The sequence below is a fragment of the Castor canadensis genome, chromosome 19, assembly GCF_047511655.1.
Source record: "Castor canadensis chromosome 19, mCasCan1.hap1v2, whole genome shotgun sequence".
Lineage (NCBI taxonomy): Eukaryota > Metazoa > Chordata > Mammalia > Rodentia > Castoridae > Castor > Castor canadensis.
The window spans coordinates 39,287,288-39,305,949 of record NC_133404.1 but is presented as its reverse complement, the minus strand read 5'-3'; the positions used below and the strand labels follow the sequence as shown (position 1 = coordinate 39,305,949).

Here is an 18,662-nt window from a genome sequence, read left to right as displayed (position 1 = left end):
TCCTTATGCTTATATAACAGTGCTCAGCAGATTGGCACATGCATCAGTTCATCTACTCATGGACCCCCTAAGTGGAAGGCAGAGTGAGATTTTATTTTCATTCTGGATGATCTTTCAGAGATGTGTGCCTGGAACAAGAACATAGACATCCTACCTCCCATTACCTATATTCTGTGCCATGGGGAAGAGTGAGCTATTGACTATATTTTTATTCATCTTTCATTTGTGCCTTTTGTTGGTGGTACTATGGTTTGAACTCAGGGCTTTGTGCTTGCTAGGCAAGTGCTCTACCTCTTGAGCTATGCCCCTAGCACATTTGTACTTTTTTTTATTAGTTATGAAGGCACAGCAAATAGATCTGTGGTATGTTTTCATGAGTGAGCAAGTATAATAGAGAAGAGAAATGGCAAACCAGGGATAAAGAATGGATTAGTCAGATTCATGATAACCAAATAAGAAATACTTTTGTTCCTTTGCCTTACAAAGCATTAGCATGCTAAAGGGTAATTATCAAATTGAAGAAAAGCAGGTAGGTCATCTCCAGGAAGTGACGTCTTTGGATGTATATGGTCCAAAGAGCATGCCCTGCTTATCTGTGAACATGATATGTAGGACTTCAGTTGGACACTAGAAATGAATGCCAATGAAAATAAAGGAAGCTGTTGTTGGGAGTTTGCCAGTGATATTCAAAGATGAAACATGCTGCCTCTCCAGAAGCCACAAGATTCTTCCAAAGATCTCTAGGCTGACTTGTGATAATATCAAGCAGTTGTGATATTTTGGAACCCCCAAAGTACTGAACTGTTTATTCAAAAGGAACTGGTGGATTTGTACACAGTTTTGTAATTCTTTAGACTGGAAACTCCCTCACTTCTGCTTGAGTGCTGATAGTCCTTAGGTGGTTCTCCCTGAGTTCTTCATGCTAACCATGTGGCCAAGGTGACAGAAATTAATGGGAGGCATCAGACTTCTGACCTGGTTTTCAGGGAATGTGATCTGTTTCAGGATTGACACATAGCTGACCCACTTTGTGGATTGTTCAGAATCCTAGGAATAGGTAGTGTAAATCTGCTTCCTTGACCATGGTCATAGATTTTTTCTCCAGACCCACAAAGGATAGGCCTTGGAAAATTGTTTCAGCCCATGGTGTTCCCTACTTGAAATACTAGACCAGATTGTATCATCACTACTGTTTATATCAGACTCATTAAGAGAATGTTTCAAGACCTGATCGGAGGTGACTGAACAGTGAATTAAGAAAGAACATAAGTGAATGGTAGAATGGGAAGGAGGAAGTAGCAGACATTGGAGTAATTTGTAAAGAAGTCTAACTTTGCTTAAATTAACATCCAGCAACTAAAAATGGGTAAAGCATGACTGTAAACTTTAGTAGTTTTACTCATTCCAATGAGATTCTCTGCTGCTGGAAATGTGATAGAAGAGGTTGGAAAGGAAAAGGTTGAAGGGAGCATTCTAGATAGTCAAAAGAAGGATATATAATATACATGCATACATGAAACATGCAGGGTACATGGGGGGAAAGAAAAGGTAGATATGAATGATGGAGCACACTTGTTAAGACTCATATCTTCTTCCACATTTGTAATGGCTCAGTAACAAGTTCGAATATAGGAAAAAGAACAAGAACGGTCAAGCCAGCCCCAGATTCAAATGGATTAGCACAGTAATTTCAGGAAAGAAATTTATATCTCTGAGGCTCAAGGAAAACCAGGCTCATCGCTCAGTACCCATAATTATTGGCTTCAGAATTCCCCTTCAAATACCCAAATCTGTGGATGCTCAATTCTCTTTCATAAATGGCATATTATTTCCATATATGCACACCCTTCTGTATAGTTTAAATTATCTCTTCATGACTTATAATATGAAAGAAAGTGTAAACGCTATGTTAATAGTTGTTACAGTACAATGTTTAAGAAATAATGACAAGAAAATTGTCTGTACATATTCAGTACAGATGCAATATTTTCAATCCATGATTAGTTAAATCTGTGGGCATAGAACCTATGGATACAAAAAGCCAGTGTACACACACACACACACACACACACACACACACCTTTGAATTTGATGTCCTCAAAGTTCTTACCTTTGGTCTAAAGATGTAAATGAGAAGCTGGGGTCATGTAAAACACAACATTGCAACCTAGATTTGTCCTTCTGTCAGTGGCTTTAAGAGGAGTGATTACCCTAGAGGTCTGTGATAGGCAGACAGACACAGTGATTGACATGTTGAGGACATTTGCATATAAGAATGTTTTGTTCAATGGCTGCTACCCATCATGATAACTTATACAGTATTATTATGTATTTTATGTATACTATATATACATATTATTGATCTTTTACAGAATTATTATAGACTTCTCCCTCATTTTTAGTCTAAAATAACTTTCATTATTATTTGTATATCAAGCTTCTTTGAGGCATAAGGACAGAAACACTCAGGTTATCTCAAGCAGTTTGTTGTAATAATATTTAAATAGGCTTCCTTGAATTCAAGATTTTCTTCAAGTTACAGCAGTTTCTCTAAAAGTCCGACTGCTGCTCAGATGATGCATAGAAATTCTGGTGGTGATTGCTTTGTGTCATCCAATCCTTCAGGCTGCTGTTTTCACAAATTGGCAATATTTTCACCTCTACTTCTATAGTTAGCATTGCTTTTGCGTAATTATTCCATGTGTTTCTCAAATTCAAACTCATCAACAAAGATTGTTGTAATTGGTTTGGAAAGTCATTGTATAGTATATGATACTCCTATTAGGTAGAGCTTTCACAAAGTCTAAGGGATGTTAATCAGTTGACTGGGTCAGGTGTCAGATCCATCGTGCTCAGTATCATGGTATCATTGGGCAAAACCAGTGACCTATTCATATAGAGACTCTTAGAAAAAGTGTGTGTACATGGCAGGTGTGCTGCACAATGCAGAAATCATCATATCTGTCAAAACTTTTGCTTGGCATGAAGGGCTCAAAATGTGAACATCTTTCAAAGATCAGAACTAATATCCAGAAAAGGTTCATGTACTGAGGACAGTATAAGGGGAAATAAAGTCACGGAGATGGAAGTTGGTGATATATCCATACTCATCTGTGATAACTTCTGATGATGTGTAGGAGACAAGAGGCAATAGAAAGAGGCTCATACACCCAAAGAGAAGGGAAGGAAAGAGATAGATTAACAAGGAAGAAACATGAGAGAAAAGTAGTGGAAATGGGAAATTGAAAAGAATGGAAGAAAAGGAGAGAAGATGAAGCACAGATTGATGTTTACCTTCGCCTATAGGTTAGAGATCTATTTCTCTAGCCCAGTGGTGCTTGACTTTCAAGTAAAGAGCAAAAGCCCCCACCATGGATAAATAGAAAGTAATCACCTCTTTGGTAGAGAGCTGTGTTGCTTACATAAGCTCCATGCCTGAGAGATCCTGACCCCCTCTAAAAATGCAAAAAGCTTCTCTACTTTCGGAGATACTAGGGAGTAGGAGGAGAAGCAAATATCTAGGATCAGTGTTAAATAAAGCTTCCAGACTATTGGCGTTATGATGCATAGTCTTGAAGGAATCTGATATTCTGATGTCTTACAATCTTGTGATTACCATGGAACATGTCTGCTGGCAAGAAATGACATTTTCCAGGTAACTTGTGAATATCTGGGTCTGGTACCTTCTGCTCCACAATCCCCTCTCCTCCCCAGGCTGACTTGGCTCCTTGGTAAGTTTCACACCTGCCATGCCTCTCTCTCAAGCTAGGAACCTAAACAAACAACATGCTTGCCAAACACCCTTCCCATTCCTTGTACTTTCCATGATCACGATTAGTGGAGGAATTGACACAGAGCTTTTCAATAGAAGAGCTCTTTCAAAGCCAATATGCTAACTAACAGGGTCCTACTTCAAAGTAATACTTTGACCATAAACCTAATCAATAAGCAGTGAGCATCCTTGCAATAAGTTTGAGCTTTGAAGCATCCTGTTAAGATTATACACCTTTCTTCCTGAATGGAGTTAAAGGTTCTCCTCGTGCTTGGCAATGGAGATCACCCATAGTGCAACTGTGATAATGATTTCCTTTCAAGCAGAGCTGTGCACAGCATTTACCAGCTACCCTGTCATGGTGCAAACACCTGCGTGTGTGTGTGTGTGCACATTTGCATTATGTATGTATCTGTGTGTGTTTGCATGCATCTGTGTGTGTGAGCAAGTGTGCCTATAGTATGTGTGAACTGGCATTCTGCCCAGGCATTTGCTAAAACTTGGACATTCTATTATAACAATAAAACTTGTATGAAAATGAAATAAACAATTGAAACATTCTCACTGAGAAACTCTTTTGGATGTATACAGATTACAAATATTTTATTTTCGTGTATTACCTAGAGTGATGGCTTGAGAAAGGTGTATTTTGGGGGAAAGTAGAATAGTTTTGCCTGATTCATATGGTTTCAGATCTTGATTCTGTACCTATTAACTGGATGACTTAGGGTAGAGTTTTAAACTTTGCTAATTGATTTCTTAATTACGTAATCTGTACAATGAGGAAAATAACATTTAACATGAATTTCTATAGTGAGAATTTTGTGAGGTGATAGTATCTGCTAACGACGTGAAATTAGAAGGTGTGAAATAATTAACAATATTGCAGAATGCTGTGGCCTTGCTTTCAGGGAGTAAATAGTGTACTTGCGGAGATATGACAGACACACGTGAAGTATCAAACCACAATAAAAGAGATAAATGACCAATTAATCGAGCATGAAAAGATATGGTTAATTGCATAATAAATGCTTGAAGAGGTTACAGATGGAAGAACGGGGGTTATAGAAGACGCTCAGATTAGAGGGTAATTTGAGGTTTGAACTGGTCTTTGAAGGGAGGGAGACACAGCAAGATGGGGTAAGGAGGGAAGAACTTGTAGGAGAGACTTCAGAGGTGGTGGAGAGGCTGTTTTGCTTGGGAAGCTGGACTCCAGGGCCCTGTGTATTTTCAGATAAGCCTCAGATAGCAGGCAGGGGTGGGCTGCAGTGTAGAGGCCTCTGAATGTCAAGCTAATGTATCATATGGACAACTGAAGGAGACTGTCTTTCCAATTCACTTTAATCTGTCCTAAGCCCACATAATTCAACAGATCTTGTTGCCCTTCTACCTATTCATCATGTTCCAAAGTTATCTGGTGTAAGAGGAAGATGAAGGAGGAGAGATAAGAGTTAGACTTCATCACATTACTGATGTGTAACTAGGGCAAGTGTGTCCCTTCAGCCTCAGACCAACGCCTCTGGCTCCTCCTTGTGGCTGTGCCCTGGCTGGGAGCATTTTCAGTTTCTGTGTCTTTTGTTGCTGTTGTTATTTATTTATTTTTTTTCACAAGCTTTCCCAGGCAGGTTGGAAAAGTCTCCTCCTAGCCATCAAAGCCACCTTCAGCAGTTCTGATAACAAACTGATTAATATTTTCCACAGTTTATTCTAAACTTCAGAGTTCACATTTTAATTCTTCCCATTGGCAATTGTTCCTTTAAAATCTTTCCCACTTACCTCTTTTGCAACTAGACTGTTTCATTACAAACCTTTTCATTTACTTTGTGGGTAATGAATGAAAAACAGCTTTGTATTTCTTTCTGGATCATGCTTGATAGTCTGTGTTACTTCATGGTATAATTTATAGCATTTAAATTTATGACTGCAATTACTAAATGTCAGTTTTCTGCCCTCTGTTTTTTTTTTTTTTCTTTCTTTCTTTCTGGATTTTGCTGTTTTTTTTCTTTGCTAGTCTTTTTGATGTATGAACTATAGTTTTCACTGTGGTTCACTGGTGAGTTTCTTGTAATGACATTATTACTAATGATATGAACACCACTAAATACTATTATTCAAATTTTTAAGAACTTCTCTTTATATTTATTAGCTTTTTGTTCCTGTTAATTTCTGCCTCTAAACTAGGTAGATCTTTAAGGCTGCATCTTTATTTCCTACCTAAGTTAATATGTCACCCAGTCAATAGAAGATTGAATTATAAAATTAAGTCAGTTTCTCCTTGTGGCTGAGTACACAATGTTTTCAAATAAGCCCCTATATAGATAATCACAAGCTTATGAAGTCACAGTGTGTGTGGGGGAGGTGGTTAACTAGTGTTTAAAATCAGGACCTTGAGCTTGCAAGGCAGGTATTCTACACCTTGAGCTATATCCCCAGTCCATTTTGCTTTAGTTTGTTTTTCAGATAGGATCTCATGCTTTTGCCTAAGCCGGCCTGGGACCACACTCCTCCTTTCTCTGCTCCCATCCCACCCCACCTACCCTCGAAAGAAGCTGGAATTATAGGTACAAAGCACCAGGCTTGGACTGGAAGTCATTTTTTGGTATAGAACTGAGCACCTGTACAGCATAGCCTTCAACTCATGTGAAAGGAAGTGACTGGGAGACATGGAGGTGGTACCTCTATTTTACAACAACCTCACTCTTGGAACCCTCAGCCATTACTCTCTGCTCCTGAAGGACACCTGGGGAAGGGACATGCTAGGAAAATGCACACTCTTTATAGCTAGTTAAGACTGAGAATAGGGTGGAGAAACCAGGAAAGGTAGCCTAGAGATTATAACCTCAACCACTGGCAGTCTACATCTGGTCCTTTCCTGCTATACAAATCCAGGTTCCATGTTTATTTTCTTTCTTGGGTGTATGGAAGGAAAATACTATGTCATAGAGCATATTTTTAGACAGACCCACAGAGTCATGGTTAAGAAATCTGAGTACAAATACCAATTCAACCACTGCCTTGCTGTGTACATTCCATTAACACTCTGTTCCTCAGTTTTCTCAAACATCAAACAAGACAAATAATAGTACCTGTTTCATAGAGTCATTGTGAAGATTCAGTGAGCTAATGTCTCTAAAATGCTTAGACTCTGCCTAAAAGAAAGTATTATATAATATTTGCTAATATTCTTATTGGTAGTGAACAAAATTATAAAGGTTAACCTCAATTAACTTTGCTCTTTTATAATCATCTCCATTTTTATCATGTTAAAAGGGAGATTATTTTAGTGAAGCTAGCTGACTATTGAAACCAAGGGGGTTTTAAGCTACTAATAGAAGAGAAAGTGACAGAGAGAGAGAGAGAGAGAGAGAGAGAGAGAGAGAGAACAGAGACAGAGACAGAAAGGGAGAAGGAAGAGGAGGAGGAGGGGGAGGAAGAGGGGATGAGGAAGAGAAGAAGAAGAAGAAAGAGAAAGAAGAAGAAGAGGAAGGAAGAAGAAGAAGAAGAAGAAGAAGAAGAAGAAGAAGAAGAAGAAGAAGAAGAAGAAGAAGAAGAAGAAAGAAGAAGAAGAAGAAGAAGAAGAAGAAGAAGAAGAAGAAGAAGAAGAAGAAGAAGAAGAAGAAAGAGAAGAAGAAGAAGAAAGAGAAGGAGGAAGAGAAGAGGAAGGAAAGGGAGGAGGAAGAGAGGAAAGAAGAAAAGAGAAGATGAGGAGGGATTTGAAAGGATAAGACAGGAGAGGGTAGGAAAGGGTTAGGAGAGGATAGGAGAAAAGAGGAAAGGAAGGAAGATGGCAGGAGAGAGGCAACAGAAGATGGATAACTAATCATCAATGGTCCCCAGAGATTTGAGTGTTGGCTTCAATTTACATTTTTTGCCCTACTTTTCCTTATCTCATCTTATAGACACTTCAGAAGTGAAGCAAATAATAACCCATAAAACAAAAGTATTTAGAAAAAGAGAAGTCTGACTTCTCTTTCTGGAGTATTAGTGACTGATACCAAGCCATACGGAAACCCACATTCCCACCAAGGTGGGAGAAGTTTGAGTCTAAGTCCTGTTTCTCCTGTCACTTTTTGCTGAGTGGCCTTGTTGAAGTGGCTGAATTACTTAGAGCATTGATTTTTAAGTAGAAGTCAAGTAAAGTTGAGAGGCAGTGATTGTTTAAGATTTGGAAATATGAAGTTCTGGTTTCATAAAATAAATGGAGTATCACTTGAACCTATGCAATGTTGATCTGTTATATCAGATATTTCTGAGTATAGGGGGTAATGAATCCCCTGCATCCTTATGCCAAGGCTGCTGCAAAACAAAATTCTAAAAATACAAAATAGAGTTACCAGGGGAATATGTGATATTGTTCAGAACACGCATGGGCATGATAAATACAGGCTTAGGAAAAAAAGTCATTTCCTGACCCACAGCAGATACCTCCATGGAAATTCTGCTTATCTCAATCCCAGCCTGAATTTGCTGGGACCATATTACTCTGTGATATTTATTTAACCTCTGTTTGAAATTCATGTTCATCTTTAAAAGTGTTGCTTTGAGCATTTGTTTTGGGGAAATGTATAATGTGATTCACGTATTTCCCATATACATCACCATCTACCACCATCAACCCATTGGGAGATTTCTTCCAAAGTTCACACAGCATTTTCCTGTAGAAATATGGAAGGGAGGCTGGGAAACATCAAGATGAATGAGTACAGAGTGAAAAAAAATCAGTCTTAACTAAGTTTGAAAATAAGATGATGAAAATTACAGATTCATTTCTAATTGGATTCGAAGAAAAAAGTATGTAAGCAAGTTTGCCTCTAAAAGAAAAAAATAGAAAGAAGCAGGCCTCCACCACCCTTGAGGACTATACCATGTCCTGGTCAAATGGGGAGAGGGGAAAAATATGCACAGTCTATGCACATCCTAACTTCGCCTTCTAGCCTCTTGCTTTGCACACCCCATTGGAGAGCTTCAAGATATTGTTTCCTCATTGGTAAAATGGGGACACTAACAGTTACTTATCTCACAGGAGTTTTGTGCATAATAAACACTTAGCCTGAGGACTGGCTGATGGTCAGTGCTCATGGTAAGGTGGTTTTGTTAGTGTCATCATTTTCCTAAAGTGTCCAAATAGAACTGGAACTCTAACACCCTAGACATGAATTTTTAAAGTTTCCTGCTTTGGTTGAATTCTCTTTGGGGGACTCTCCTATGTTTATCCAAACTAAATGACCTCATCTTCTCTCTATTCCAAATATCTTTAGAAGCAAGATACTTAGTTGAAGAATTCAGGGGCTGGAGATGTGAGACTCCACAGACAGAACAATGACTTAAAACTCAATACCTAACGTCACACTTTTATGACAGGATTTATCAGTGATCCCCTTCTCCTTGACCTTGGGCCTCCAGCCATGCTAGACGTTTTCCTCCCCTCTTGCCTCTCTCCTTTTCTGCCAGTTCACATGCCCAAATGTCTGTTATCATCTAATGCATTGCAGGCCAGCAATTCATTCCTCACCCTAACAGTGCCCACATTTGCATATCTCCAAATTCATGAAACTGCCTCGCTCAGGGATGTTTCCATCTGGTTTAGATCTGTACCTTTGGAGACTATGAGACCCGGAAGAACTGAGCAGGGTTTGTAGAGAGCATTGCTTCGTTTTCTGCCCGTACTTCCTGTAGCTCTTGAGTGACTACTGCCTATCCATGCTGCCTGAAATGCACAGAGGCAGAGCATTAAAGTGTTTGCCTAACCCTCTTGCACACATCCTGCCCCAAATGGCCAGATCTGAAAGTCACTTTGATTAAAATCCCGAATATGTGCAAAGAAGCAAAGAGGAAGCTGGGCCCCAAATGCTGAGAGACAGGTCTATAAGAGCAGCTGGCCCCATCCCAGAAGGAGGCCAGGGACAGGAGAGGGACTGTGTAAGAGCTCGCTCTTTGAATAACCAACAAAGAGACAGCAAGGAGGAAGGGACCAACTGTGTACAGAGAGGAAATGCGCCAGAGAGATCAGCCACACCTCTGCTCCATCTCCTGCATCCTCTCCCAGGGTGGCATCAGATTCCCATGATCAGGGGTGTTTTAGATTCTACAGTATAGCTGCTCTGCAGACCAACAGTTGCAGGTGAAAATGAATTAGATTTTTCTTCACCCCTCTTTACCCCCCAAGTTTGCTGACTCAATTAGTTCCCCTCTCTTTTAGGTCTTCCTGTTGATGTTGTTGCTTTGCTTTATTATTTATTTTTAGCCCTGGTTTCAGAAGCTTTTCTTCTACTGGGCATTGGCATAGTGTCAAGAGCATCAGTCTCAGCTCTGAAAAGATCATTGTGCAGGCCGGGCTACAGTCCCTCTAGAGACAGAGCACCAGTGTGAGCCACCTCACGCTGCCTCTTCACCAGCCTGGCCGGCCCAGGGTCAGTGGCATTCTCTTCAGGAGGGCCAATGCAGCACTGGTGACTATTAAAAATGCAAGTGACCTTAGATTTCATCTGGTTCAAGCCTTTGCTCTCAAATGGAGAAACTAAGATGCAGAGAGGTCAAGGGTCGTCTTTAAAGTCACTCATTAAAGTGGCAGAACCAGATCCTAAACCTCAAACTCTTAATTTCTGGTGTAATGGTCTGTGGATACAGTGGAGAATAACCTATGGAGCACAAATCTTCATTTTCTAAATTTCACCATAGTGTCTGCTCTGTTTTTATTATTGATGTAGTTTTCTTTTTTTCTGGACTCCAAATGTATTCACATTCATGAAAAAGAAAAGACCAGAATATCAGTAGGGGCTCTACTCCTCATGCCCACATGATCTTCTCTTTTTATTGTTTTTCTTTAATAAATACAAAATTTTTTTTATTGTTTTGTTTTTTTGCAGTGAGCCTGAAGCAGCAGGCTGGTGTGGCTTTCTGCCTCCTTGGACTGGCTACAGTAGTAATGAAGGGACATGGTTCAGTTCCCAGGACAATGGTCTCTTTGACTGGGAATATACCAAAGCAGAATTACAAGTGTGCAAGAATAAACAAGGCTGGAGTCAATCTAAAGTTGTTTTACACTCTGTTTTATTAAAGTCAATGCATTTCCGTTCCTATGTGCGGAGTCTCAGCTTGCTTAATTATGCAGACCCGGGGCGAATGCTAATAGAGGCAGAGGACAGTCTGTAACTGGAAACCAAGGCCCTTTTCCGACCTCTACAGGCCATTCGGAAGAAAAAAAGGAAACTGCTTTTGGGAAATTACAAACCAGAAGGCATTGCAGACAAGAGCCGAGGATGCTTCTTCATTGCTGAGTCTGCCGGACATTTGTGTGTCCTAATTTCTTGAGCTCCTTTTCCTGTTTAATGGGTTACTGAGGCAACAGGGTAGAAAGTGATTCTCAGGGAACCTTTACAATTGAATTTAAGATCTTAATCGTGCAACACATATTTAATGAAAGCCCACCACATCTTGGGTATGGTGGTAGACTCTCAGGACGTAGCAGTGAATAAAATAATCTTTATTACATCTGGTGGGAGAAGAGAAGAATTCCCAGGCAACACCAGGCATCAAAAGCTGTCAGGTTTTCTTCAGGATGCTATGGGAACTTAGAATCAAACTGTGGGAGACTTCCTGGAAGAGGGTACATTTAAGGACATGATACAGCAGTTTGTGTGAAGAGACCAGAAACTTACACAGTGGCTGGACTAGGAAGAGTTCAAGTGCAAGTTCAGTTTGCATTTATCCATAGGAGATTGATATTAGTAAAAATAGAAAACATTGTTCTTTCCAAATACCACCCAGTTGTCCCGAGAAGAAAGTTGGAAAGAAGGAAAAAGCAAAGGTGGGAAGAATAGGGAGGAAAGGACATTGCTGGAATCCTATTGAGAAATGGCCCCAGAAGAGCGAGTCCCGGGCAGACTCACACTGAAACAAAGGGTCAGACTCAACCACATTGGAGATTCAGCAATTCAATGAAGAGCTAAAAGACTGCTCTGAACTTGGGCCTTGCATCAGGTACACAAAGAAACAAGGCACCACAGACCTCCCTGGAAAGATCAAGTTTAAGAATATGGAGACGGAGACTTAGGTGGGAGAAGATAGTGAATAGTCTGACTTTGAACTTGTTGAGTTTGAAGTAAAGAGTGATGCTATGTCTAGTAGGGTCAAGGATTGAAAACAACAAAAACCCATCTTTTTTGGAGCCAGGAAGTTTCTCCATGATCTTTATAAGGTCCTTAGTTTCTTTTCCTTGGTGTATTTAAGAGCTGGACTGCCTATAGCAAAGTTATAATTGTATTCTTCTACCTATATAATCTTAGACAAATCCTGACCATCTTCATTTCCCATCATCCTCGCCTATAAAATGATCACCACAAGAAGGCTCAGGTCACCAGTTTGAGTTGTGAGAGTTCAACATGATAGCAAACAGTGGACTTAAATGACCATAGACAAAAAGTATTCATATCCAGTGTATCACAGCTGCAACTGCCCCTTGTTTGGTCCCATTTATGTTCAATTCCACCAGGGAAAAGGAAGCTGGGAAGTCAGACTTCTCTGGGGTCAAATTCCAACTCCATCCTTTACTGAAATCATTCTTGCAAGTACAGCCCAGCTTCATTATAAAAATGGTGATCCCAGTGCCCATCAATTCAGCACAGTTGAAAGAGAGAGCTAAGTGAGTGGCTGTGTAATAGTCTGAGCAGAGCAGGGTATAGGTGTCTCCTTCCCCAGTTCCTTCTAAAATAGTGTCTACTTCAGACTGAAGTAGGAGTGAGGCATGGTAGATATTCTACCTGCAAACATTCAGTCCTTTAAACTCCAGACACTGGATGGTTTTGGGCAGCAGGACTGTTCACCTCTTGTCTACACTCTGCCTGCTCCACACATCTTATACTGCGTCCAAATACCAAAGTCACACTCACACCTCACCTGTTTTTTTCCAAAGAGTCATGCTTGCTTTAAATTTTGTCAGAGGTGTTCATAATACCTGTGTGCTATCAAGAAATCATTTTAAGGCCAATAGACATGGACATTTCCCAATATAGAATTATTGATTTGCTTCAGTCATTTTAACACTTGCTATAAGACCTGAATGGGATCAGTTCAGTAATTCTCATGTAGTATGTGTTCTCTTCCAGGGGGGAATGAAACTTTTTTTTACTTTGTGACCCAAACAAGACCCAAATACATACATACTCCTACAGTTCAGTTTATATCACATGTCAATGGGATATGAGCCATGTTTTCTATCCCTCTGCTCAAAAGGACTGCACATCCATTTCTGTGTAACAACACAGCTTAAAATCATTGCCTCGTCACCTCTCGTCTATAAACAATATCTGATGATAAACTGTCTCTCACTCTATGGTCCCTTGTTTACAGGTCTAGACCTACTGTGTGTGTAAGACTTACTGTGTGTGTGTGTGTGTGTGTGTCCTCGCAAATTCATGTTCAACGTCAGCCTCACTGTGTTGGTATATCATAGATGTTTTTAAAGTTATATACAGCAGTATCTTTTTATTATTAAACACTGAAATCCAATCCATTTTTATCACAAAAGTCCTTTCACCACTCTCTTTCCTAGACAATACTTTTTATAGTTTTTTTTTTTTTTTATCAAGAATCAGTTGAGCACGCACACAGCCAAGCTGCAACACAAACCAAAGAGGACATCTGTTGGGCAGACAGAGCAGGCCCAGACCTGGTGAATTACTGTTGCCCAAAAAGCTCCAATGGTGAATGCCAGGCTACTGTCTGGTGTCTTTCCAAGATCTAAGCCTTTGGGGGTGTGGGTGAGAGGTACCTGCAGGGCAAAACAAATCCATCATTCTAATGTGAATCCAAATGTTCAAATCCACCTCATGGGTCACTGTGCTGAGTCCCTAGCAAGGGTAACTTATGTCAGGCATTTCATGGAAACTTCTCTTGGCAGAGGGCAGAGTCTCTTTTTGGAACAGGAATTCGAGTCCACAGCTTAGTTTTCCAGGCTAATAAATGGAAACTGCTCATGAGGAGTTCCACTCTCTTTTGGGGTGTAATGTGACCTTACTTGTTTTGGCAACCCTCAATGTGAGCTCGTAACTCAGAGATCAGGTTATTTTCAAATGTTCTTTGTGTCTCTGAATCCTTTTTCTGGAGGCTCAGAAGAAGACGAGCCAATGGATGGAATTCCTGGATGCCAGTTATCACTGATGGGATTGCAAGAAGCGCCCAGGCAGCCAACTTGACACAGTGTTTATGAAGCTGCACAGCCAGTTCTCACCACAGAGAGCATGGGGTCCAGGGCACCTGGATGAATGTGGCAGCCACACTGTGTAGAGATACCGTCCCTCTATTCTCACCACTCCCTTTAAACATTTGCATAATACAAACAGGACGAGACCAGCCACCTTCTTCTTGAGCTTTCCCCTTGTACCCAAAAACATTCTTTCATGACAACTACCAGCCTGACAGACAGAGCTATAATTCTGCTAAATGCTCTTTCTGTGAAACCAATTTCTCTTTCTATAACAACACAAACTCTGAGATAGGACACCGAGGAATTTACAGAACACATGGAATTGCATTAGGATGATGGATATCTAGGTTTGAAGCTAGGTTGGGAGTGGACACATTTCTGACACATTTCTTTGGCATGTCAAGAAGCATGCTAGGTGTAAGGAGAGATGCCAAAATAATAGCAGGATCATGCACTTTAGAGCTTGCAAGTCAATAGTGTATGGGATGTGAGTATGAAAACTATACAGACCAAGATGGGAATGGAAATCATGTTATAGAAGTGATAGTGCAATAGGGGCACAGAGGGAGGAGATTCTATAGCTTGACGTGGGGTGGTTATGGAAGGTTTTACAGAAGAGAGGTGTATTTGGTCTGGGTGTTCATAGCCAGATCAGGTCATGGAAAGGCTCTGCAGAGACAGAGGAAAAATGTGAAATAATTTGAAAGGTTGAAAGGGGAATTTAGAGAACTGTGTGGCTCGAGATGTGTGTGTGTGTGTGTGTGTGTATACATGTGTGTGTCTGTGAGTGTATGTGTGTATATATTTGTGTGAACATGGATGGATTTGTCCAGGTATACTTCTCTCCCTATTTCTTTGCCTATCGTACCTCTCATTTGTTGTAGTTCTCCCCCACTCATTATCTCTTAATTCCTAAACATTAAACATGTCCCCAAATTACACTCATCATCTTCACCTCTCTGCCTATTCTCTGCTCTTCAAATGTGATAACACTTAAATATGATATCCAATATGATAATTAGTAGACAGCCTGTATGGCAAGGATAGCAACAAATCAAGTCATGAAGAGGTGAGACCGTGGGACTGATTTTGATACTTGCACTGCCCTGGACATGTCTCTGCTGAAAATCCCTGTCTCTCCTATCACATCCAGAATTAAATGCAACATTTTCATCAAGACATGTCAAATATTGGCTGATTTGATTACTATCTATCTTTTCAATCTCATCTCTTCACACATTCTTCCTTTTTAAATATACTAATGGATATTTTAACCAGTCACACTGAATGTTTTATTTTAAGCTCTAACCCAGCACAGGGACTTTGCACAAACGCTTTACATTTCAAAGCAAGCTTTTCCTCCTTTATTACTCAAATCTCATGCACATCCTTTAAGAATCATCTGAATTACCATCTCCTGGTAGTCCCTGACCAGCACAAACTTTTGTATGAGATTTAGTGCTTGCCATATTGTCTTTCCCATAAATCCATGAGATTCACAGTCTTAATAAAATTTAGGAAAAAATCAAAAATAAAAAAACTAAATGTTTATTGTTAAAATATCTCAAATTACTATGAGTAACTTGAGAGCACAGTGAATCTTTTTCCTCTAAGTTCTTACAGCTTAGTAAAGTGCCTCACACAGAATGGGTGCATATCTTTTTCTTGCATGAACAGATCAACAAATATTCTATGTCCCTGAATTTTTCTGAACTTTTCATGCAGAAATTTATAGTTCTGATTATTTTCTCTTAGAAATGTGCTAAATAACTTGAAAGAATCCCATACACAAATTAGGTATTTGCTGGTGGTAAGTTACTATTATTCCTTCTCTTCCAGCATTTACATCCCAACAATATTATTTCCTTCACTCCTCAAAGCAATGGAAAAACAGAAGCATTATCCAGTCCTATATATTAAAGACTGTAAAGGTGCCCAGTGTGGTGGTACATACCTGTAATCCTAACATTCAGGAGGTGGAAGCAAAAGGATCATGAGTTTGAGTCCAGGTTAGTCTACGTAGAGAGATCCTGTCTCAAAACACAGGACTGGAAATGTGGAAAAACTGGATATGTGATTTTGGATGTATGAATTCAGTCTTTGTTACTTTCTTTAAACTTCTTATGAATGTTACAGAAACCTGAATGTTTTAATACAAAGGATGGATGTGCAATTTCTGAGCTGTAGCAAGAAAACTTGGAAAAGAATTGGGAAAAGAACACATTAATAATGATATCAATTCCCTAAATCACAACACATATGCCTTTGTCCTATGTTTTAGGGTTGAACTATTGGAATCAAATTCTTCTGTATTTCTGCTGCTCAAGAGGAGCTACAGACGGTAAATTTTCTCTGTAATTATTTTAATATTTCAAAGACCCTCGCAGTAGCAGTTACTACATAAGGCAAAGACTCTTTGGCAACTACATGTTACCCTGGTAAGCATTGTTCTACTTTCCCTCTGTATTAAACTTTAATTTAAAGTAGGAACTGTGCTCCATGCTTATAGTCCCAGTTACTCAGGAGGCTGACACAAGAAGGTTCCTTTTCAAGGTCAGCTCAGGCCAAATTAGCATGAAACCCTACCTGAAAAATATACTAAAGCAAAAAAGGCTGGTGGAGTGGCTCAAGTGTAGTAATCATGAGGCCCTGAGTTCAAGCCCCAGTACTGCACCAAACAAACAAAAAAGAAACCCTTCAAATTTTAGCAGGGCCTATCTCAGATAAAGACTACATTTCCCAGCCTTCCTTGCAGCTCCCTGTGGTACCCACTCTTTGGCTGGTGAGATTACTGAAAAATGTTATGTTTAGCTTTTGAAAGGTAGGAAACATGTTCTTTGGGGGTTCTTCTTGCTGCTGTCTGGGATGCAGATACAAAGCTGATGTTCCTAAGGTCATTTCAAATCGAGAGTAGAAGCAACACCCATTTGAACTAAAACACTGCAGAAGCTGTGTCTCTGACACACTGTAGCTGTGCTACCAGCTCTGGCCTCCCCATGTCTGGAATTCCACATGAAAGAAAAATTTATTCCCTATAAAATCTACTAATATTTTTAATTTTCTGTGTCTCATAGCCAAATTTAATCCTAACCAAATCCATATGGTATCTGAACAAAGGTATATTGGACGTAGCCTATATTTTTCATCTTATCTCCCATTTTACATTTGTCTCATGGGTCCTTCTCATCCTTTCCACATGGGCCCCATACACCTCATCATTCAAGTTTCTAAGTTGCATCCCTCTGTATGCTGCAAGGCCTTACCTCATTTTCAATGTTCTTAAGCATTCCAACTTGTAGGCTCTTTTTCTATGTAACTTCCTTCCTAGATCCCTACTAGTAACAGGGAGTATTTCTTAATCATATGACCCCCCAGAGAATGTTTTCTGTAACTGTGAAAATACTTCCACAGTGTTCTGTGTTGAGGAAGGAAATAAGCCTTCCATATCACTGCCCAGCAGGTGCCAAACTGCACTCTTCCATATATTATTTGATTTCATCTTGATCATAACTTTGTTATAGAGATATGTCCATTCTCATGTATAAAATCCTGAAATTTATAGAGATTTAATTACTTGCCTAAGCTTTCATAACCACCAACTGCCAGATTCAGGATATGAACCACATCTCCCTGTCTGACTCTGAAGTGAATGAATTTTCCAGTAGCTCTTGCTGTCTTCCAGCATATTTCATGGCCTGAATATATGTAAGATTTTGAAATTTGTGAAGACCATGACCATGTCTTCACATGCAGTTGTGAAGTCCAGCTCCAGGCCTCTATCAGATCTATAAAATATCCTCCTGAAGAAGACTAAGGATGATATTTGCAATTATTTGTTTGTACTGCCTTTGATGTTCAATCTCACAGAACCCAAAGAAGTTCTAGGATCCTCAGAGCCTCCACAGGGTCCAGGTTTGTGCTGGGAAGCTCCCATGCTATGGTCTAGTAATAACACTCATATAAGGAAACATGTAATCACTCAGAATTCTGGCTGAGAAGCAGGGAGGAAGTCCACTCACTCCTCCACTTCCATTTTGATTCAGAGCCAAGCAAAAGAATGGAGAATAGCTCAAAACAGTGTTGAGGGCATCCATGACTGTCTTGAAAGCACTAGTAAATGCAACGTCAGCATGTATAAGCCCCAAGGGCCACCCTAATGTGTAGCAAAAATGCTACAGTTATGAAGTAGCCAGTCTACGCATAAGTCAAACTAGAACAAAATTCAAAATAGGGTGACTGAGCTCCCATGGGCCAGCTTTGTGCATTGACTTGGACATGTGTGTGTGCATGTGAGTGTGTGTGCGTGTGTGTGTGTGTGTGTGTGTGTGTGTGATGCTGAAAAAGCCCAAGGTGGCCACTAGTCCAATGGCTGGAGACACAGTGCTCTCTCCAAACCTCAGGACTATGAGATGGCCCTTCTTCTCCCTGTCTCCTCCTCTTCCTCCTCTCCCTTGTCCTTGTTGAAGGTACACTCCTGGATCTCCTGTTCCAGCTCAGAGAGGCTCGCCTCCTGGTCCAAGCCGCCATCTGTATTGTAGTCAATCTCCTCCATGCAGGGTGGTTCATCATCCAGTTCAGAAGTGCTGCTGCTGCTACTGCTGCCACTTCCACACCTGCCATTGGCACCCCAAAAGCAAGGAGAAGAACAGAAGAGGGGAGGGAGAAAGTACACAGGAGAAGGGAAAT

General features: G+C 40.2%; 1 protein-coding gene across 3 annotated transcripts in view; it reads right to left on the bottom strand.

Annotated features, from left to right (window-relative positions):
- Positions 1-10,844: 10,844 nt before the first annotated feature.
- The window catches only part of Agbl1 (AGBL carboxypeptidase 1), a 780,759-nt gene continuing 772,941 nt past the window's right edge, over positions 10,845-18,662 (bottom strand). For all 3 annotated transcript variants that reach the window (XM_074061490.1, XM_074061492.1, XM_074061493.1), the window contains one exon: positions 10,845-18,589. In XM_074061490.1, the coding sequence (XP_073917591.1) occupies positions 18,379-18,589 (211 nt within the window). In that variant the 3' untranslated portion in view covers positions 10,845-18,378. The remainder of the gene's footprint in view (positions 18,590-18,662) is intronic.